This window comes from Gadus chalcogrammus, chromosome 20 (genome assembly GCF_026213295.1).
Source record: "Gadus chalcogrammus isolate NIFS_2021 chromosome 20, NIFS_Gcha_1.0, whole genome shotgun sequence".
NCBI classification, from domain to species: domain Eukaryota; kingdom Metazoa; phylum Chordata; class Actinopteri; order Gadiformes; family Gadidae; genus Gadus; species Gadus chalcogrammus.
Window position 1 is genome coordinate 6,814,916 of NC_079431.1, and position 22,606 is coordinate 6,837,521.

The window sequence follows — 22,606 nt, forward strand, 5'->3', positions numbered from 1 at the left end:
CTATTAACCTTGTGTCTTAGGCCCAATCCAATTTATACCCCTTACCCCTTCCCCTTACCCCTCCCCCTTTGTTTTGAAGGGGTAAGGGGAAGGGGTAAGGGGTAGAAATGGGATTGGGCCTTAGTATTGTGGCTCCATCAGCCTCAAAACTAACTCTGTGGCTGCAGCAAGGCAGCCCCCACAGTAACGTAGGAGTGTGGCCTGACGGGTGGTGACTAGTGGAGGGCAGCTCCAACACATTCCCTCATGTTAGCCACAGTCCTGATCGAGTGATTTGGGGACAGCGACGAAACCACTACCTTTCGGCTGGCACTGGCTCTCAAAAAGCCCTAACGACCACACACTACTCTGCCCCACTGTTATTTATACGTCTCATAATAACATCGTACATCTCCTGCAACACATATAGAGAGCAGTTACGTTAGCAAAGACTCATTCGGACAAACATGAGCGCGGTTTGCCGCCACAAACGGGTGGCGCCAGATTCCTTCTCAGCGGCAGCGGTACCGGTAACGAAGCGTAGTGGCTTTTCCTGCCCCACCCACAGCAGGTTCTCTGGCCATCATAAGGTCGCTTGGTCCATCCCCGTTTTCCTCCTAGCTAGGTGTCGAGCTGAGCCAGACCCCTGATCCCTAATGGAGACTGATGAGCTGGCTGGCGGTTGCCTTGCATGGTTGACACCGCTGGTTGTGGTGTGAATTTGCATACGCATGGGTGAATATGAGGCAGTAATTGTAGAGTGTAATGATTGTGCACTGGTCTGAAGTGCTGTATAAATTGAGTGAGTGCACTAACCATTTACCCTCACAGTTCAGCCACTTTGAGGTCTGCATATTAATCCTATGCTTTAAAATTGCTCCACTTGCTGTTGAATGGGATGGCAGAGCAGCTTTGCCGTTGGGGTAGACAATTATTCTGTAATAATACACTTTTCCCTCCCCTTTGTCTCTGCAGGTGCTGGGAACAGAGTGCCGGCAACATTAAATGGATATATGAGGTCCCCATCTTGACGGCAATTGGGGTACAATATTAATTTGTGTGTGTGTGTGTGGGGGGGGGGGGGGGGGGGGGGGGGGGGGGGGGGGGGGGGGGGAGGAGGAGAAGAGAACTGGCTACCTTCATCCAAAAGGGTGGACAATTGCTTGTGTAGGGCGATCATAACAAACTATGGCCGCTTGTTGTTTTTGAATGGTTATTATTTCTCCTTGTTCAGGATGTGGATGGTTGTGGAGGATATTTCCTGCTTTGATCCACTGCAGATGGAGCCTGTGTGTTTCAGATCCTCTCATCATCTTCGTTAACACACCTTAACCACTGATTTTGGTGTGTGTGTGTGTGTGTGTGTGTGTGTGTGTGTGTGTGTGTGTGTGTGTGTGTGTGTGTGTGTGTGTGTGTGTGTGTGTGTGTGTGTGTGTGTGTGTGTGTGTGTGTGTGTGTGTGTGTGTGTGGTTTTTTGAGAGATCATTAAAATGTAGTTGCAAGTATTATTTTTCCATGGGCGGTCACCATTGGAACCGTAAGCATCACAGGTGTTTTAAGCCTCCAAGAGAACCCATTGGACCGGTGTCATGTAACTAATTGGCAGCCTCTTCGGTCTATGATGGGCGAGCGGGTTTTGATGAAAGCCATAGAAATTGAAGAAAAACAAGACTTTCTCACAAAAGCACATTGAAAATAAGACATGATGTACTTTCTTTATCCCAGATGGGAGGGGGTGCCTTTGTAAAGCAGTCTTAGTGATCTTTGATGGGTACTCCTGCCCCTCCTGCCGCCTTACCTTTTGATCTAGGTTGTGAACAAATTATATCTCTATCAAAGAGGAAAGGTGATTCTTCTGTGGCCCTTTTGAGAAGAATAAGACGTGTACCTTGCTAAGATGTGTGCTCTTAATATTAGTAGTTAGTAATTTTTGGACACTTTTTTCCAATTGTACTTTTATGTAATTGAATGGATGGTCAAACTCAATGTTTGAGCGTCTTGCTCAAGGACGCCTACATGTAGGTAGGCTGTGGATATTTGGGGATCGAAACCAGTAGCTTTGGGCAGCCTGGCCCAAACCACACCACACTTTGCTGCTCCCCTTAAAGGTGTCTTATCTAATATATTTGTTTAACTTTTCTGACATTTTGGTGGATGGATCTTTGGAGGGCAGCATATATCGATTCTTTCTCCGTGGCAGCTTTGTGGTTTGTGTGTGAGGGCACTTCCAACCATGTGGTTGATATCAATTGGACTAGACCAACTGAAACGGAAAATACATTTAAAAGGCAGTTTTCAGTTAAAGCAGCTTGTCTTAAGTTGTTAACGTTTTGCGCATAATTGTAGGGGCAGAAAAAGGAGCGAGGAAGTTTAAGTGTCCTAATCTCTATTCAATTATATGTGCAGAGCAAAAGCTCCCCACTTTGATTTAGCAGTGTTTGTGGTGGCTGGTTTCTTTGCTATGAGTACTTGAAGATGCAAAATATATAGTTGCAGTTTAGTCTCAATTAGCCGGCTTTTGCATATATTAATAATTGTATTAATGAATACGATTATAATGTATTATACAATTATTATACGGTAATCAGATGACGGTCTATAGAAATAATACGATGCATGGCGTAGAGTCGGTGTGGGGAACCAGTAATTGGACCACCCCCCTTGTGAACAGGGACGTGGTTCATCCTAGTGCTTTGGGTCGGCACCATCGGGGAACCCTTCACCCAACTGCCCTCTGTTGTCTTTCAGCTGAACTTCCTGCTGTTTGTGAACATTGTGCGCGTGCTGGCCACCAAGATCCGGGAAACCAACGCTGGAAGGTATGACACCAGGAAACAGTATAGGTAAGCAGGACTTACTCGGTCAGGTCCACTCGCATCACGCCTGTGTATCATTTGAAACTAGCCCTTTGGTTGATTTATTAGTACATAAAGAAGCTGAATTAATTTTCCCCTGAGCTGTATCTGAGCAGGAATGAGCGCCAAATCAGTTTCCACTGGTAGGTGAAGGCTGTGTGCCTCGGTGCTCGGACGCTTTTAACCAAAGGTACTCATTTTTCAGAAGAAAGAGAAACAACCATGTATATTGCTGTTGGTACAGTAAGGATGTTCATAGAACAAGTGCGAAGCACTTGCTAGGTTGACCTATTCACCGTATTTAAAAAAGATGGGTACGGTAAGATGCCACACGATGCTAAGTACTATTTTTAAGCGCCAGCACAAACAAACATACAATACGGAAAAAAAAAAAGAGGGAGGTTTTCCGGAGATTAAGGGAGGATGGGGGTATGAGTTTGCAGAGTCGAAGTGAACTAATATATGATAAAACCTATTTATTTTCTGTCCAAAGGGAGTATAATTGAAGTCACTTTATCACTAAACACTCAAGACTTTCTGCCAATTTCCTGTTGGGTTGGATGCCAAGACAGAAAAAGATAAGGACCCTAACTGCTAACTATTAGCGGAGGCGAGCTATAATGTTTGAATCATGTTCCGAACAAGAGAGGAAAACTATAGCCTCCCTGAGGGCAAGATAGCTTTTTGCTCCAGAGAAGAAACATTTTAGATACAAGACTCAATTTCCTGCACTGGTGAATTTTTCTGCATGTGAATCACAAACTAATGACCAAACCTCAGAGCCAACAACTGCCTATTAAAATGTGCCACTGCTTTTTTTTTACAGGGGCTGTAATGGAAATGAGTGCTGTGACTGTTTTTTGACTTCTTTGATGCTCTTTTAATGTTGCATATACATTGGTGAAGCAACCATGTAATGTTCAAATAAATAAACTAAACTAGACAAAAAAATAAACTGCATACATTACACAACTGTACTGCATTAGTGGGCATCGCTCATTATTTCTCACTGCTACTGTGGTACTAGCAATCCTGCCTCATTCACATTCAAAAAGATGAAAGCAAGAGTACACAATCGTTTTCAATACACAGTGATCCACCCTCTCCACCTATTCGAAGAATAGAGCCAGAGCACAAGACCTGATATGGTTACTGATACACTACCAATAAAAAGTTTAAAAGCCCCTAACAAACACCCACATTAAATAACATGGACTTTCAACAATATTGTTATCACAGTAGCAATAATGTCACACCTGTATCACCAAATCACAAAGAAGATTAAATTATTCATATTCTGAATGGTGAAAAACACTAGAAGTGCCTGAAAGGTTATGACGGTAATTTACAGAGAAATAGAAAGTTGGACATTTCAAGCAGAGGGGGCAGTTTGTTATTTCAGATTCAGTACTTAAAGGTGCTGTACCTTTTAATTTGCGTTTAACCCGTTTGAACACCAAGGCAATCTCCATCTTCGGAGAATCCATCTTGACTGTCAATCCCATTAGTGCACACGGTGCTTCGTCCCCGGCAGTATTACAGACGTTATCATGGAGAGGAGGCGGACCAAGAGCCAAGGGAGTTTTTTTTTGGTTGTTAATAGGGGTCTAACGACTTTGATTGTAATTCAGAAATCAATCAAAAATGTTCAGGTGGGATCATGCCCCTAGCCAGCCAGGGTTTTTCAATCCCTGGCCACAGCCCTGTTAGCGATATGAACTGCAGAATTCTAAAGGAGTTCTTGACTCTGCACGTCATTGATGGTGGCCAGCTGTTGCCACCTCCTCCACACCCATGCGTCTACATATCGTCTACAGTTGAATCTTGAGCATTATGTAATGCTGCTTAATTCTTCTGATGCACGATCACTACTCAAACACAAGGAATTACATGGAATTGTGCACTCATGCTCGACCTTGGGGGTACAGCAATGATTCAATCTTCCTTGGCGAACCTTTCCCAAAGGGATGTGAGGTGAGCCCCCACTCCGTTCAGCATTTAACGTGGCTGTCACTCCATTCTGTGACTGATTCTTCACATTAATATAATATAATTGCCCTTTTTCTTATTTTTCTGTCGTAAAGGCAGCGTCGGTGTCTCTGCTATAGACCTCTGAAGAATAAGTCCTGCATCCGAGGCTCTGCCACTATCGGTCAAATGTCGATGGGAAATAACATTGGGTTTTTGAATCGAACATAACAAACTCTGTGGGTGGCGAAGAAGTAAAAGTTCAAAATGTGAGCAGCTTTTACTTCTTCGCCACTTACAGAGTTTGTTATGTACGATCATTCAGAAAAACCCATATTCTTTCCCATAGACATTTGACCGATGGAACCAGGAGACCTCGAAGGCCGGACTTATTCTTCAGAGGTCTATTAATGTTACATAGTCGATCCTTTGTCAATCACAGTTGTAGAAGAAACATTTAAGCTTGCCTTGTAAAACATAAACAAATCGCAGACAATTTTGGCAGGGTAAATTCAAAGTATTTCTGGGTTGTTATTGTGTCTTTCTGTTTTGAACCATTTGCATGCAAAAGGAATAATTGGACGATAATGGTGAATCACAGAACAAGAATAACAGTTGTTGCTGTATTGATTGACGACAGCTTGGGTTAAGGAATGAATCTTTTTAAATGTGCATGTACATTTATGTTGCAACCGCGTCATTATCCTATAAAGTTAAAGGTCAAATAAACAATCTAATTGAAACAAAATAAGACCTTTGGAGCAAGGCACTGATATATTTTTTTCTTTGCCAACCCTTTTCCAAAAGGAACGTGAGATTTGAATCTGTTCAGTGAGTTAACAACTCTGAACGATTCACTCTGTGAACGACTCGCTCTTTGAACGACTCACTCTGCTTAGGCACCTCTGCTACTGATGTCACTTAGTTGAATCCCATCCTTTGTCACGCTTCAAGAAAAATACACCTACAAGCAATTAGTCTTGCTGGGCCCGAGTCCACCGAAAGCCTTTGGTGTCTTTCCACTGATGTGTTCTATGGATAGACTGTCAATTGATCTTCAGAAAGACTTTTGTTGGTGTGTGGAAGGATTTAAACGATCCAGTCTTCTGGTCTAGTCAATTGCATCCAGCCAAAAGTCAATATTAAGAACTCTAAAGCTTAAAATGTGATTGTTTTAAATATTGGAAATGTATTAAACAAATGTTATAGCAAGGGCCAACGGTTCTCTTATAATATTGTGTTGAATAACATATTCTATAACGGAGAGGATATTACCGGTATTTGTGATTGATTGTTTCCGTTAATGAGCTGACCCAGCTGGTCTTTGAGAAAGAAAAAGTGAGTTTTCTGCTGTTGTTACTTTGTGTTTGCCTCTATTCTAAGTCCCCTGGCATTTTACTATTCACACACAAATATAGCCCTTAATCACAGTTACCGTCTCAAAGGGCTTCACCCACATACACACAAAAACATGCAGGCCTACACACAAACACAGGCAGACATACGCACGTGCATACAAATACGTGGACATACACAAACACACACACACGCCCACAAGCACACGTGTTTCATGGTCTGTCTTTCTCCCTCGCTGTTTAATCCAAAAGAAGATGGCTGTGATCATGATGCTTTACAATGACCCGCTGCCGCTCGGAAAAACATTGGCGTTGGCACATATGACAACAGCAGGTTGGCGGTCAGTGTCTAACCTAATTTATCTTATTCAACCATTTTTGTAAATTTGTTGAAATGCTCATGACGTACACACATTTGGTGTATGCGGCTGTCAGATTACAGGCTTCGTTGCGCGTTATAGTGTTTCACCGGTTAGGCTGACCTAGTGCTAAAGAGGCGGTCACTCTCTTTTGGGGCAGGGCCTATGGAGAGAGGCTTTTGGTTGGGAATTTTTCCTTTGGATACTTTCAATATCAAGCTATCCTCGGCTGGTTTCCCCAGATTACCTTCCCTACTTTAAATAGGTCACCATTTCACCCCGCCGATTTGTAGACTGTATACCACTCAGACGCTTGGTGACAGGTGGCAGCCCAGACGTAGCCAACCCATTTGGGTGTAAGGTTTGCCATTTTATTAAAAAAAAAACAGCCATTAGGTGTATTTTATTGAAGAAATGGTTGAAGGCAATTTCTGCACAACATGGTTTCAGCAATTTTGGGTGTCTGAGGCAAGCGTTCGACGCTCTTGTAGGTGAGTTTTTCTGCTCCACACATGAAAGCAGCCCCAGGGCCCCCTGAGATTGAGGAGGCAGAGGTAGAGATGAAGGCTGGTGAGCCACGGGTCATGGCAGAGCCAGTGAAGAGACTATGAAACACAAAATAGCCTCCAGTTACATTTACATATTGATCGTTTATTTCACCTGCATGCATGTGGCATTAAGCTTCAATGACCAGGTGCAAGTTGCTACTCTACGCTTCAATTGATGCATTGAAATAGCCCAAGTTTGACTTTTATTTTTATTGTTTTTTTACATAAGCCCTAAGGTGCAGACATGTTTATTAAAAGAGATGGTGTCTGTGAAGTAATGGTGTGAATCTGTAATATTGTTTGTAGAGCAATGGCAGACATTTGTTATTGTTATGAAGGCAAATCTACAAGCTGTGTGGGATGGTGAATAATGGTGTCCCGGATCCTCTGATTCTAGCAGCCTGTCTCAAAAATAGAATTGGTTTTTAGATTCCTTCAGAAATGTTGTGTCTCAATTCCTACCCTCGCATTGATCCTACCAGAGACCTAACCTTAAGCCCTTTGTCAAGTTACCTCCTGCGGTATTTAGAAGCTACAGGCATTTTTTGTACAGTTTACTGAACATTTCCAATAGTACACATGGCATCTATTAGGAATAGGAAATAATAAAAAAGATTCAGCCAGAACACCTAGGAAAAAAACACTGACCATCATTGCCCCTGATCTGATGTTATGAATGTTTTTAAAAATTCATTGGGTTTTTGAAAGTGAAATTTGAGATAAGATGAGCCAAGAGAGTGCATAGATATGAGAAATGTGTGAACCGTGAGAATGAGAAAAATATTCATTCTGAGATCATGTCAAGCCAGCACAAAGGGTTAAAGTTAATTATTCATTGTTGATATAAGAAATAATCCTGCCTGGGTGTAGTATTTGGATGCTTTGTAAATACATACAAATTACATTGGCAGTGGAAAAGTCAGTTGCAATTGGACAATGAGTCTTGAGCCCTGTGTGAGACAGAGAGTGTCGGAGAGGAATGTGTGCTTACATTCCTGAAAGGAGCAGGAGAGTGTGTAAACCTCCCAATATTACTCTGTATTTTCATCTTTCTGTCCTGCCAATAGCTCAACGGAGATGCATCACTGACTAATTCATTAGCCCACAAAAGCATCTGCTCATTATCCAGCGTAATCTATTCTTGATTGATCATTTATTTATTCATGATTATGTTTCTGTGTGTGTGCGTGTGATTAAATAGTAAATGGACTGCATATGTATAGCGCTTTACTAACCAGTGTCCAATTAAAGCGCTTTACAATTAAGGGCCAACATTCATCCGTTCATGGTGTCAGCCCTGCAAGGCAACAGCCAGCTCGTCGGGAGCAGCTGGGTTTTGGTGTCTTGCTCAGCGACAGGACACCTCTCAACTTTTTTCCGAAGGGGCTCGAACTAGCCAGTCCACCCGCTTACCCGACCCGAGCCACTGCCGCCCTGTCTGTGTGTGGCGCACACAGTTTATTCAAATGTTTTCCGAGGTGCTCATCTAACCGTTATGTTCATGATTGGAAGACGTTCAAAAGTGAGATGAAAGCTTCTCTCATAGCGACGTGCGTTGGGACCGTGGGATATTGGAAATGCTCGACCCATGGGGAAAGGGTGATTGCCAAATACGGCCACAGCGCCTATAAAGTTACATAGTTGGAAAGCAATATTAGAATAGAATAGAATCTTTATTTGTCATTGGGTTAAATAGTGTATTTTCAAAACGAAATTAAGGTGCAGATCTTGTTGAGTGCTTTTTTTTTAAAATTTAAAAGAATAAATAGAATACAGTACGAAATATTAATAAATGTATAACAACAATAACCCCAATAACCCCTCCCCCTGCCTTCCACTTAAGGCACGTTTAAGTGTCCGACACCCTCCCCTCCCTCCCAGACAACAACCCTCCCGCCAACATATGTCTGAATAGCAGCAGGTCCAGGAAGGTAAGCATAATGAGGAATGTCCAGAGGTAGTGCTGATCGTTCATTTAGTTATTTATGTATTGCACAGGGGTCATTGTTTGTTTAGTGTACTTATGGCCCCGGGGAAGAAGCTGTTGGTTAGTCTGGTGGTGCGTGATTTCATTGACCTGTATCGCCTGCCAGAGGGAAGCAGATCGAACAGGTGGTGAGCAGGGTGCGCAGCGTCTTTTAGAATGGATCTGGTCCTGTTTCGGCAGCGGGAGCTGGCCAGCTCTTCCAGGGAGGGCAGTGGGCAGCCTGTGATCTTCTGAGCTGTGCCTATGACCCTCTGAAGTGCCGTCCTGTCTGCCGCCGAACTCCCAGCATACCATGCAGTGATGCAGTAAGTGAGCACACTTTCAATGGTTGACCGGTAGAAGTTCAACCACCAGCAGCTTTTGTTCAAGATGGCTTTTTATGAGAATTCTCAGAAAGTGTAGGCGCTGCTGGGCCTTCTTCTTTATTGCTGTTGTGTTTGTAGACCAAGAAAGCTCCTGAGAGATGTATGTTCCCAGGAACTTGCAGGATGGAACCCTCTCCACGCAATCCCCGTTGATGTGCAGAGGGGCATGGGCTGGGCTGTGTCGTCTGGAGTCTATGATGATTTCCTTAGTTTTGGATGTGTTTAGTTGGACGTAATTTGCTGAACCCCATGCTGACAGCTGCTGGACCTCATCTCTATATGCCGTCTCGTCGCCCCCAGAGATCAGTCCGACCACAGTGGTGTCGCCAGAAAAATTTATAATGAGGTTGGAGGCGGGAGGGGGAGCAGTCAGATGTGTATAGAGTATACATAAGTGGGCTCAGCACGCAGCCTTGGGGGGAGCCAGTGCTGAGTGTGAGGGGGGAGGAGTGATGGGGGCAGAGTCTCACTTGTTATGGTCTGTTGGAAAGGAAGTCCTTTTATCCAAGCGCAGGTGGAGGCAGGGAGGTGTAGGCCCAGTAGTTTATTGATCAGAATGTCCGGGATTATTGTATTGAAGGCTGAGCTGTAATCTATGAAGAGCAGTCTTGCATAGGTGCCTGGGTGTTCGAGGTGGCTCAGCGTAGAGTGGAGGGTGATGGCGATGGCGTCCTTAGTAGAGCGGTTAGCCCTATAAGCAAACTGGTGGGGATCAAATGATGCTGGGAGGCAGGCCGGCCTTGATGTGCTTGGCAACCAGCCTCTCCAGGCATTTCATCACCACTGACGTGAGTGCCTGATGGGCCTGAGGTCATTTTCGCTTTTGCCAGACCGTTCTAGCATATGGCATACTTTCTGTGTCGATGACTCAAAAACTTCATTGGGGAAATGGGCTAGAACAATAATAAGGCCAAAAGAATATTTCAGATCGTATGATCTTGCCCTGCTGCAATCACACAAAATAATACTTGTGCTGTCCACGGCCAAATGTTCTCTGGGGGAATGGGAGTTTGGTGTTGTTCCAGCAGATCCTTCAGCTAGAAAGTAACCTGTGTAACAATGCCAGCACCCAGTCTGCAAAGTCAAGCACAAAGCCTTTGTACCACGGAAACCACAACATTAGCATCACTTTGTATGCTTTACAAACTGTCGTATCGAAAAACAGTGATCGCGAGCAAGATTATTAGTTTGTTGTAAAAGCCTGATGTCGGCTGGCTATGCGTGAATAAAGAATACAAACAAAGATGTTTCTAGAAAATACGGCATTTGTCCCATAAGGCATGCCCTAGATCAGGGGTCACCAACCTTTTTTGAACCTGAGAGCTACTTCATGGGTACTGAGTCATACGAAGGGCACCCAGTTTGATACACTCTTCTGAAATAACAAATTTGCTCAGTTTGCCTTTAGTTATATATTATTATTAATGACACTCATCTATGTGAAGACGCTGATCATGTTAATGATTTCTCACAATAATTATCAACAATGACTTAAAAAAGTTGGGAAAGAGTTGTTCAAGAATGAGTTGTGCTATTTTAAGAACAGGCCTGCGGGCGCCTCATATGGTCCTTGCGGGCGCCCAGGTGCCCTATGTTATAGCACTGTTATAGCACACATAGCACTATGTTGGTGAACCCCTTTCCTAGAAAATAATAATTGCAGGTTAGGTTTGGTGCTAACATTATTTTTTTTCGACTGCATAATCAATTTCACAGTATATTGTACTGATCTTTAAAGCTACGACCCACTGGGGTGCCCCGAGATGGGTTTTCAAACAGACACAATTAAAGTTTCTTAGGCAGGCAATTAGGGCAGGGTGAAAGGGCAGTAATTATGTAATGTTATCGCGTAGCTCTGCTGTTTTTAACCTTTTGCATGCGATCCAAAGGAATAGTCAGATGATAACAGTGAATCACACAACAAGCAGAAAGTTGTTGTGACGCCTTGGGCATTAGTGGGCTCTTCAGCGACCGATCTTAATTAATTCCTTTTATGTTGGAACCCAGACAGGGTGCTGAACTAACATAATTCATAATGCATCAGTTGATCCAAGACGCTGTCAGCCGTGTCATCGTTTTGTTGAACTTCCAGTCGGGTTTTTGGTATTTGTTTTTAGCTTGACGTGGTTGGTTGTGCAAGTGCTCCTGGGAGCGATGGAATTGTTAGCCTCTCCTGTTCCACCGTTTACCGGGCCTGATTGGCTAAAGTGTGAAGGTAATACCAGAAGACTATGTGTTTACTGCCTTTGGAGATCCATGATACTGAACAAACACTCTGTCAGTGATGGCTGTCAGACTATAGAGCTATTCAAAACTTGTTCAAACAAATAAATGTTGCTTCCAGCACCTTCGCATGTGTGTTTATGTCTGGGTGTTTGTCTTGTTGAAAGGGCGTCATATTGTGTTTGTGTGTGTGTCTTGTTTTTTGGTCTTGTTGGGCGTTTGTCTTGTTGGTCTGTGTGTGTGTGTGCGTGTGTCTTGTTGGTTTGTGTGTGTGTATTTGTGTCAGTGTGTAGATGTATCTAATGTGTGTGTGTGTGTGTGTGTGTGTGTGTGTGTGTGTGTGTGTGTGTGTGTGTGTGTGTGTGTGTGTGTGTGTGTGTGTGTGTGTGTGTGTGTGTGTGTGTGTGTGTGTGTGTGTGTGTGTCTCCACAGGAAACTGGCCAAGTCCACTCTGGTGCTGGTGTTGGTGTTCGGGGTCCACTACATCATCTTCGTGGGATTACCGCAGACGACTAAAGGGCCAAGCTGGGAGGTCCGCATGTACTTTGAGCTGTTCTTCAACTCCTTCCAGGTATACTCACACTAGGCAATAGGAAAGGTCCATTAACCATTTACTTTCACCATAATGAAGGTATTCTTGCAGTTCTTAAGGCCCTTGAACACAAGTATCCCCTTAATAATGGGGCATAGTGGGCAGGGCTGTCGTGTAGTGAAGGGTGTGCGTCATGCACTGAAGTGTGATGGGGGTGTTTTTTGTGCGTATGACGTGTACTAAAGTGTGTATCGTGCAGTGAAGGGGGTGTGTCATGTAGCCTGTGAGTCCTCAGATAGACCCTTGGTGAACGTTGGTTCCTACTGCGTGCAACGGTAAGGTATGTGGTGGTAACAAGTACAAAATCGAGCCACACTGGGTGTGGAACAGGGGCCTAATTCCCACCCTGGTTAGGATACCTCATTACATTCAAGCCGGACAGTATGCTCGGCTTTCCTATGCTCAAATTAAATTGTACAGGGAATAGCATACATAATGATTTTAATGTGATGGGATCAAGTCCACTTAATATACCAGACAACCTAGTACGTGCACACACACACACACACACACACACACACACACACACACACACACACACACACACACACACACACACACACACACACACACACACACACACACACACACACACACACACACACACACACATCCCCCCCCCCCCCCCCCTGATGGCAGCCATGGGTTATCTCTGAGTATAATTGTAATATCCAATTGCAGGTGCAGTGAGGAGTGCTGGGGACTGATCACGATAAATTTAGCTCTGCCTTTGTCTCCTATAGTCTAGCCCTCCAGACCGATCATTAAGGGACTTCTTCAAAATCAATTTAGAGTGAATTTAGACTGGTGTGGTTGAAGGTTAACATTGATAATGAAAACAAACAAAGCTGGACCGCCGACCCAAGAGACTTCCCCTTTTGGGCGGGTCATGGGGGGCACGTCATTTCTAATAGGCCTCTGACAGGGGTCTTTTTCCTCTAGACACACACACACACACACACACACACACACACACACACACACACACACACACACACACACACACACACACACACACACACACACACACACACACACACACACACACACAGACATACACAGAGAAACTCACGCAGACAACGACACACACACACACACACACACACACACACACACACACACACACACACACACACACACACACACAGTTTAATACTTAATTGGATCATAACAAGTGGGGAGGTACAAATGATCCAAACATTAATGGAAGCATTGCTGGACTAAGCAGGTTTGATCAAGCAGAGAATGCCTTATGCTAAACAACTATTTTCATCATGGATAGACATTGCATCTTCTTCTCCAGGTTGCTAAACTGCCTATTGTGGCAAAGATGGAGCAGTACTTTGAAAGTCTTCTTGCATTTGGTTTGGTCAGTCCACAGCTTCCAAAAATAAGAATAATTAATGTGCAATTAAAACCTAGATTTGTGATACTGTTAGCCAGTGGTTGATATTTTAAAAGCTTGGTGTTGAAGCAAAGGTCACACACACACAACCACACACACACACGACATTAAATCTAAGCATTTTCAAAATAAAGAAAATAACTCGACTAGTAAACCAGCTTTAAAAACAATTTACAATGAAACTGTATTAAACAAAACAAATGCTAGACCGTGAAAAACAACCATGTCTGTGTGCACGCGCATGTAATAATTATAAATGTTTTTCCCTACTGATTAATTGCATAGACTAGCTTTGTTTTCTCATTCGTCATTCCTCCGCTCAACAGATGAGCAGAGGAATGCTAAGAATGTTGTCCAGTGCGTGAGTACTGGGAGTTGGATGGTAGATTACCCCCTACTCCGTCCAATATAGCGCCACCATCTGCTGCTCAAACGGCCGGGGCCCGGCGGGGCCCCCAGCCTTCAGCCAGGGCCCCACCTGGGGGCCAGATCAAAAGCCTCAGCCAGCTCTACAGCTGGTCCAGTGGAGCAGGGGCCCGTCGGCCCATAGCCCGCATTAGAGATACGCCATTAACGAGTGCCCAGTCACAAACTGTTAACAAAAGACATTTGTGAAATTGAAACAAACAAGCTTTTTGTGGGGACCGCGTAGTGAATGTTCACACACACTAGCATCGACAGAGGTGGACGTGGCATTGAAACATTTTGAAAATACTTACAATTCTGGAGCTTCAAAAAAAGGCTACTTTCACAAAACCCGGATGAAAAGAATGATCTAGCTCTTAGTTAAACTCCGAACCATCAAACCTGTAATGCCCTGATTATTATGGACTGCCTTTGGCCTGGATACACACATGGACGAGGATAACATTTATTGATGGCAGTGGAATGTCATTCGTTCGTGCTGCTTTGATTAGGCTACTGAAACACGATTTTCTCCTTCTTCCTTCTTCCCTCTAGCACATACACCAACTAGAAATCCATACATTTACACCAGGGGAGCCCAACCTTTTTTGACCCAAGATCTACTTTTCAAGTAGCCAACCTCCCGAGATCTACCAGCAAACTTACCTTCAAGCGGGGGGGGGGGGGGGGGGGGCTTCTCAACGATAATCAATAATCTTCCTCCCACTCAGGGTGAAAATGGTAGGTCTTAGCTCGTCTCCCCTCAGCCATGCCAACGTTTAGGAGTGTGTAACTACTGTTGACGGCTTTCAACTGCTGTTAACAGCGCATGCGCTACCGCGCGTATATGTCCCGCGCAAATTTTATTTTATTAAAAAAATAAATAAAACAATTTTTTTTGTCGACTGTCGGCGATCTACTGGTAGACCGCGATCGACTGGTTGGGCACCCCTGATTTACACTATGCACAAAATGTAATTTTGTGCATGGTCATCAAAAAAAACATGCAACTCGACTTTCAGGGACGTATCTGACTGGCACATGTTCTCTCCTTCTCTCTCACACTCCGGCACACTCAACCTCAGTCAACTCTCAGCCTGTGGAGAGCCATTAGCTCGCACTGCTCTCATCTTCCCATTCATTTGTGCAGATTGAAAAGTCAGAAGCGTTATCTCTTGGCCCCCCCCCCCGCTATCTATTGAGGCCAGATTGAGCAGGAGGAACGGCTTCACTATTGGGACCTAAAGGAAATATTTCCCTATTTATAATAACACAATACTATCATTCATATGCTTTTTAATTGGCAAAGCTCCTTTTCACAACATATTCCTACGTGAAGGTTGTTCAGTAACGTTGGTTCTGTTTTTCTGCTGGTTTTCTCCCAGGGCTTTTTTGTATCCATAATATACTGCTACTGCAACGGAGAGGTAAGTGCAGAATCGACCGATGAAATATATAAAGGGTATTTCAAGGTTAACGTTTCACATTAAACCCTCGGACCTAGACTTGTCAATGTTCACCGCCGATCCCGCTTCTGTTCAAATGTATTCATTGGCTCGCCCTTTTTTTCATCAGTGTTCATCTGCTTTATACTTTTTATACCTTCTGAGTATCAAACATACTTTTAAGCTAAAATCATACGACATAGCATAGAATTCCCTTCGGCAATTCCCTTGCAACGATGTGGACATCCCCCCCATACAATCCTTTTTCGACCAATCAGACGCTCCCTTACCCCCGCCCACTCCCCCTGCCGCCAGGTGCAGACGGAGGTGCGGAAGACGTGGACGCGCTGGAACCTGGCGCTGGACTGGAAGGTGCCGGTGGCGTGCGGGCCCTGCCGCTACGGCTCGGTGCTGACGGGCCTCAACAACAACAACCACAGCACCAGCAGCCAGTCGCACCTGCCGCTGGGCCACCACGCCGCCACGCGCTCCACCACGCTGGTGTCCAGCCGCGTGTACCGCAGCTCGGCACCGCCCGCCCCCAGCGTCGCGCACGCCGCGCTGCCCGGCTACGTGGCGAGCGGCTCGGACGGCGACAGCCCCCAGCCGTCGGTGCGCGACGACGCCGAGGCGGAGGCGGAGGCGGGAGACGGAGACAGCGGGCCCAAGCGTCTGGAGGACATCTCGCTGAAGGAGGCGCTGCCCGTGCTGGACAGCAGCGCCACTGCCGAGGACGAGGAGGAGGAGACCCTGTGAGTGAGACCGCCTGGAGAGGGGGGGGGGGGGGGGGGGTGGGGGGTGAGGGGGCTCAGGCCTCCACTCGCCACTCCATGTCAACAGGGTGCTCCGAGGGAGGTCCGCGGACCAAGCGTTTCCCCGCTTTGTACATCCGAACAATGCATGGCCAAGGAGTGATTGCATCGTTTATGAGTGAGAGTGGTGAGTCGCGGGTTGCAGCTCTGCAGGGGGGTCGTTTATTTGAAAGTTACTGGACGGAGCCACGGGCCGCGTGGCCGCAGCAGTGGGGCCCCTTCGATGGCGCACTTAAGGCGCCGTTTAGCAGCCCCGGTGCGAGAGGGACGACGAAACGCTTGATGGTGTAGGACTCGGGTAGCCTGGCTCCGCCCGCCTAAGTACTTCCGCTCAATTTGAATTTCCCTTCAGTACTAGGTCTGGACCTGCTGTATGTAATTTGGTTTTCTGGTGCCGCCACAGCGGCCCCCAATCAGCGAACAGAGGGCGTGTCTGAGAACAATGACGATAAAGTCGTACGCCAGTTTGAGTTGTTGTTGTAGGTCGGTAGTTGATTTACAATGTGCAATTTTTCCCTGATAAATTAAATTCGACGAACAAAACCTGCAGCTGTCGTTGACGGACATTTTCGTGCAGACGCGCAAGGTGTTTGGTTTGTGTACAACCTGCGCGTGATTCCCGGCGCATGACATACGTCACAACCAAACGTTAGCGATTGGTTATGGCAGATCCAGAGTGGCACTGGGCAGATCCAATCATTTTAAACTTCAACAGACACCCGCCTTCAAGTGAGTTAACGTTTGTCAATTGATTAGGTCCAGACTCTCTGTACAAATGAAATGAAATGAAGTGAAGTACGAGAGTCTGGAAGAACCAGGCTAGGACTCGGGTAGGAAACTCATGAAACCCAAGGTGTTGGAGTACGGACATGTCACGTCAACGGTCATTTCAAAGGCCAGTTGGTCGCCGGATAAGAATAGAATGTTCTGGAAAAGATCCCAAGAAATGGGAACTGCCTCATCCATGTGTCCACTCATTTATTGAATCACTGTGATATAGGTGTATATTTGTATATATGTATGTAACGCATGCGAGCTCCTTGTCCTGTCTTGCTGTATGCTTGGTGATGTGTTCGGTGCTGAATGTGTGCACGTGCTGCACACATCATTCTTTTACTAATTTAAAAAAATCGATGCTTGATTGTTTTTTCAATTGTTATTTTATTGACAAATTGTGCTTTCATCCCTTTCCTCACTTGATGTATGTTGTTTACATCGGCAGTATTTGTGGCTCAAAGTCTTGAAAAAAATTGCATAATTTTTGTATAATGTATTTTTGTATAATGACATGTTTACAATGCAGCAGTATAATGACATGTTTACAATGCAGCAACTGGAAACTGTGAAAAATGTACATAAATGGCGCTTCAAAACATGTACTGTGAGGTTTAAAGCACACACAAACGCACACACACAAACACCACATCACACCACAACACACGCGCGCGCGCACAAACACACAAACACGCAAACCAGAATGGAGGAGTGTACACAAACCAACATACTTGGATGTTATCGCTTGTACCATTTTTGACAATCACTGATTGACCCGATGTCTTTAATCCACAGGGCTTAGGCCCAGTATTTTATGTTCATCAGGGGGTCCAGATGCACAACGCAGCTCACTGAATAAAGGGTTAAGATGATATCCAACTATTTGTGTCACATCAGCTTTTTCTACAGGTTATCGAGAGATCGAGAGATCGAGCCAATTTTTTTGTTCCTGAAGCGTCATCAATCCCCCTCTTCTTAGCTCTAAAATATCGATTCCTCTTCATCACACTTAGTGTCACTCTCTTTATTTATTATTGACTTGATTATACTAAATAAAGACATGTCACCCTCACTTTCGCTTGTTTCCCCTTTGCTCCTTTATCTGTTCCTCTCTCTCAAATAATAAGAAATTGAAACCCAAAGCCTTTAACAGTCTCTCTCTCTCTCTCTCTCTCGCTCTCACAACACGTTCAGGGTTTCACATTGCTTAAATTTGTAATAAAACTCTTGTGTATCTACAAAATGTTCAATGCTGTACATAAAACTACCCGCCACATATGACCTTTACAGGCACTTACAAGCCTCAGCCTTTGCTCTTGCTCTGAAGAGGCTGATTATGCATCATGATCTTTGCAAGGAAAGGGACATGTGTGTGTATATATATATATATATAAATATATATAATATATAATAAATATATATAATATATATTTATCGATGTGTATCTGTGGGAGATATTTTTAGAAGCCTAAAGGATAGCATCATGATGTCGGAAACGGATATCTTTGTTATAAATAATTTATAGCTGAATGTATTGATGTATCGTTGCCATGGTGCGTGGCCTGGCATTGTCAACGGTAACCGGTAGGGGCGTACGTACCCCTCGTTCCACTGACTTTCTCACACTTGTTTTTCTTGTTTGCAAATAAAAACAAACTAAACCATATTTTAGGTCCTGTATTTGTTTTTTGTGCTCAAATATTTTGAATTATGAATGATTTTAGTCAATACTCCCACATGTGGCTGAAAGCATGTAGTGACTAATGCTACTGATGTATTTTGGGTTGTGGAAGGCTAATATTTGCATCCATCCTCCCTCACGCATGCATGCCCACCCATCCACTTACCCATATCACTCACCCAGTCTCTCTCTCTCTCTCTCTCTCTCTCTCTCTCTCTCTCTCTCTCTCTCTCTCTCTCTCTCTCTCTCTCTCTCTCTCTCTCTCTCTCTCTCTCTCTCTCTCTCTCTCTCTCTCTCATGAGTGAGAGCAGGCAGAGTTGTCGTCCCTCAGCGGGAGATCGTTTTATTGTCTTTTAGAAGGAGAACAAGAATGCTCAAACTATAACAAAGGTTCTCCAAGAGTCGTCTCTTGGTGGGTTCTTGATATGATCACCACTCGCTCTGGATCTCTGTGGTCCGTTCACTCCTGGTTTCCTTCTAACTACAACACAAAGCAGGCACATAAGTACAAACACTCCCTGATTGGCCTGAGTGCTGACACCTGCTCGCAATCAGGTCCAATCCCCCCAGGTGCGCTCCCATCCTGCCCATACTCCCCCTGCAGGCCAGACGTCGCACGTCCCCCCACACCCTCCATCTCGTTCGTTCTCTCACTCTCTCTCTCTCTTTCTCTCTCCGCTCTCTCTCTCTCCGCTCTCATTCTCTTTCTCTCTCTCTCTCTCTCTCTCTCTCTCTCTCTCTCTCTCTCTCTCTCTCTCACCCCTCTCATTCTCTCTCTCTCTCTCTCTCTCTCTCTCTCTCTCTCTCTCTCTCTCTCTCTCTCTCTCTCCATACAACGCCACACCAACGCTGCTGAGACTTAGCCCAGGGATCCATCTCGGCCCACTGTGTAGCATGATTATGAACCTCTTCCTCCAGAAGTCTGGGTTTTAACGGCTGGAAAGAGGCCACTTTTGGTTGTTTTGAGCTTGATTAATGAATAATATTGGCAGGGGATAACTGGTGGCACAGTTCCCTGTCACTCTAGTCTCTACCCAGGATGTCATTAGTTAAAGCTCCACTATGTTCCTTTCAGTTTCAGCCTTTAATCAAAATGGAGGGGAATTACTAAATGTCAGGAGAATTAAAGCAACTCATCCCCGTCTCATCACCCTACGGATTGAAGCTCTCTCATTGCCAACCGCTGGCGGGAAATAACAGAGAGAAGACGTGGCATCTAAAACAAATACTTTCAAATTATTTAGTAGAGTGCAAAACAAATTTTGTTTCATTAGTAACAGTGGTAACACTTTACAATTAGAATTAATTAACTTTCCTTTTATTGCCATAGAAGGCATTCACTTAAAGTTAATTAACAGCTAACTAATAGTCTAGTACTGATTTACTCATTCTTGTTTCCAAACTGTGTTTATGTGAACTAAGGTAATCATGTTCATGTGATCTAATGTATTCATTTATACATATTATTATGTATACACTATCCCTAACCAAACCCCTGTGCTAATGCTATACAATAATACTTAATACTGAATTAACCTGTGTTAATGAATTGTTCTTAATGAATAGACACTGCTCTGCCCAAGGCTCTTTGAGACATAACTCAGGTAGCAGATTGTGTTTGTATGCTTTTCCCCAGTTGGAGATGGTGCTTGAGATGTTTACTTGCTGCCAGTCTAGATTGGGTACAAATTGTGTTACTGTTGAACCTTGTTTGTGACAGGAAAGTTTGCGAATCAAAACACGCATCTAAGTTGAAGATAGAATAGTGGTTAATTTTTTCTATTCACAGGCGCTACCTGTGAATAGAAATATACCACTCACACCTGGTGGTATATTATGCTACATTTAAATAACATTCTATTTCGAATTTCTTAGAATCACTATTTCAAATTTCGACCGAAAATGGTTCAGTTCATTTATGCAAATGAAATAATCTAAAACTGGAAAGTTTAAAAAAGTTTTTCTCAATCAATGATATCATTATTATTCATGTGCTATCGCCATTTCTGGATGTGCTAATGAGGCTCTATCTGCCCTCCACCTCTCAGCCTTATTTCATTGGCTTCCCTGTTCATTCTCTTCCTCTGCTATTAAAGGCACATCTTCTGCCTTACGTTTCTTCCTAATATCCTTTCCATATTCATCAGTGGTAATAAATGCGGTTTGGCAGGAAAACATTATTGAATATTAAAAAATATTTTCAGAAGATGATTCTGATTTGTTTTTAAACACACACAGCAATGCACACAAACACACGCACACGCACACTCACACACGCACACACACGCATGCACACACGCACGCACGCACGCACACACGCACGCACGCACACACACACACACACACACACAATAGTATAGTTATATGGTATTAGTTGAGAACTTCTACTTTGAGAGACAATAATTGTGGTATTTGAGCATCACTGCATGGTCAAATAACAGGCTACATTTTAGATATCTGAAAGTGGAATTCTATCCAACGGTTTAACAACATGCCGGCACGGCTTTTAATACTGCATTACGATGATCAGTAGGCTTACTTTACCTCAAGCATGGCTGGGGAAAAAAATGGCTGATAACACAGTCCTGAAAATTCACCCTCTCTTCACATACACGTTGGGAGATTCATGTGAAGGTTTCCATGTAAAAGTTGAGACTGTGATTCAACTAATTATTCGCCAGAGATTGCACCAGCAACTGTCAAAGCTTGATTTTGCCCTGAGGTTTGTGAAGATGATGGTGTGCGTGTTAAAGGAAATCATCTTGAATTGGATTGGGTAGAAACGAATGCAACCTTGGTGGCTTTCAAATCTCAAAAAGCACGTTCAAACAACATGAGGGGAAGATAATTCCCTTCGTGTTGGACACGTCAAAGATGATGTTACAATTGTGTGCGGGTGCTGCATCTAAAGACAATAGAGTCTGTATTGATGCTGGGACTTTTTGGGTAATTGGGTATTTGTCAGCAACAGACAATTGATAGCTAAATAGATGACAATTTAACAGCAGAGGAGTTTGTAGTGCAGGCAGAAAAACACACACACACACACACACACACACACACACACACACACACACACACACACACACACACACACACACACACACACACACACACACACACACACACACACACGCACAAACACATACCCCACACCGACCAGATCGTCTCTGTACACATCTCCATTAGAGGCTGAGTGCTAATGAAAATATATTGATTTTTATATTAATTCAAGACTATAAGCGAGGCTAAGGAGGAATCATGAGGAAAGCAAGTTTCTTTTAATTATCCCCCAATTTTGCAGACTAATCTTTTAATAGGACGAAAACACTTAAACACACATGGTAGGTTAACTGCTGAAATACAAACCAGTATATTAGAATACTTAATATGGAGTCAACCGTATTTGATGGTGTTCTCAGCAAACAACACAACTGAGAAATGAAGGAATAAAGCTGGATTCACAGCTAACATCTCAGAGAGCAACATCAGAAAGTGGTCATGAAATTCAATCGCAGAACACCTGACCATTCCTCATTGTTTGACCCTGTTTCACAGTTTGGCTGTGACGGGCCGGCCATTCATGATTTTTCAGTTACAATCCAGACAATGAATAGGCTACCGGAGTACCGAAGATGGTACGCTACCAAAGTCAGAGATACCTAAAATAAATAAGCTATCGAAGCTAAGGCTCTGGGGTCTCATTTATAAAACTGTGCGTGGAATCGTTACTAAAAATGTGCGTACGCCCAGAAGCCAAGTTTTGCGTGCGCCAAAAAATATTCAGATTTATAAAACCCTGCGTACGCACACCGTACGCAATGTTTGCTTTATAAATCACAGAGTGCCTTCA

General features: G+C 44.1%; 1 protein-coding gene across 1 annotated transcript in view; it reads left to right on the top strand.

The window, feature by feature from the left end:
• Nucleotides 1-16,242, top strand: part of LOC130373634 (parathyroid hormone 2 receptor-like) — a gene marked incomplete at its 5' end in the record, with an annotated part of 41,511 nt that extends 25,269 nt beyond the window's left edge. Inside the window, 5 exons of the mRNA XM_056580258.1 lie at nucleotides 955-1,021; nucleotides 2,728-2,822; nucleotides 12,072-12,210; nucleotides 15,427-15,468; nucleotides 15,802-16,242. Of these exons, the coding sequence (XP_056436233.1) occupies nucleotides 955-1,021; nucleotides 2,728-2,822; nucleotides 12,072-12,210; nucleotides 15,427-15,468; nucleotides 15,802-16,242 (784 nt within the window). The remainder of the gene's footprint in view (nucleotides 1-954; nucleotides 1,022-2,727; nucleotides 2,823-12,071; nucleotides 12,211-15,426; nucleotides 15,469-15,801) is intronic.
• Between the last annotated feature and the right edge of the window lie 6,364 nt (nucleotides 16,243-22,606).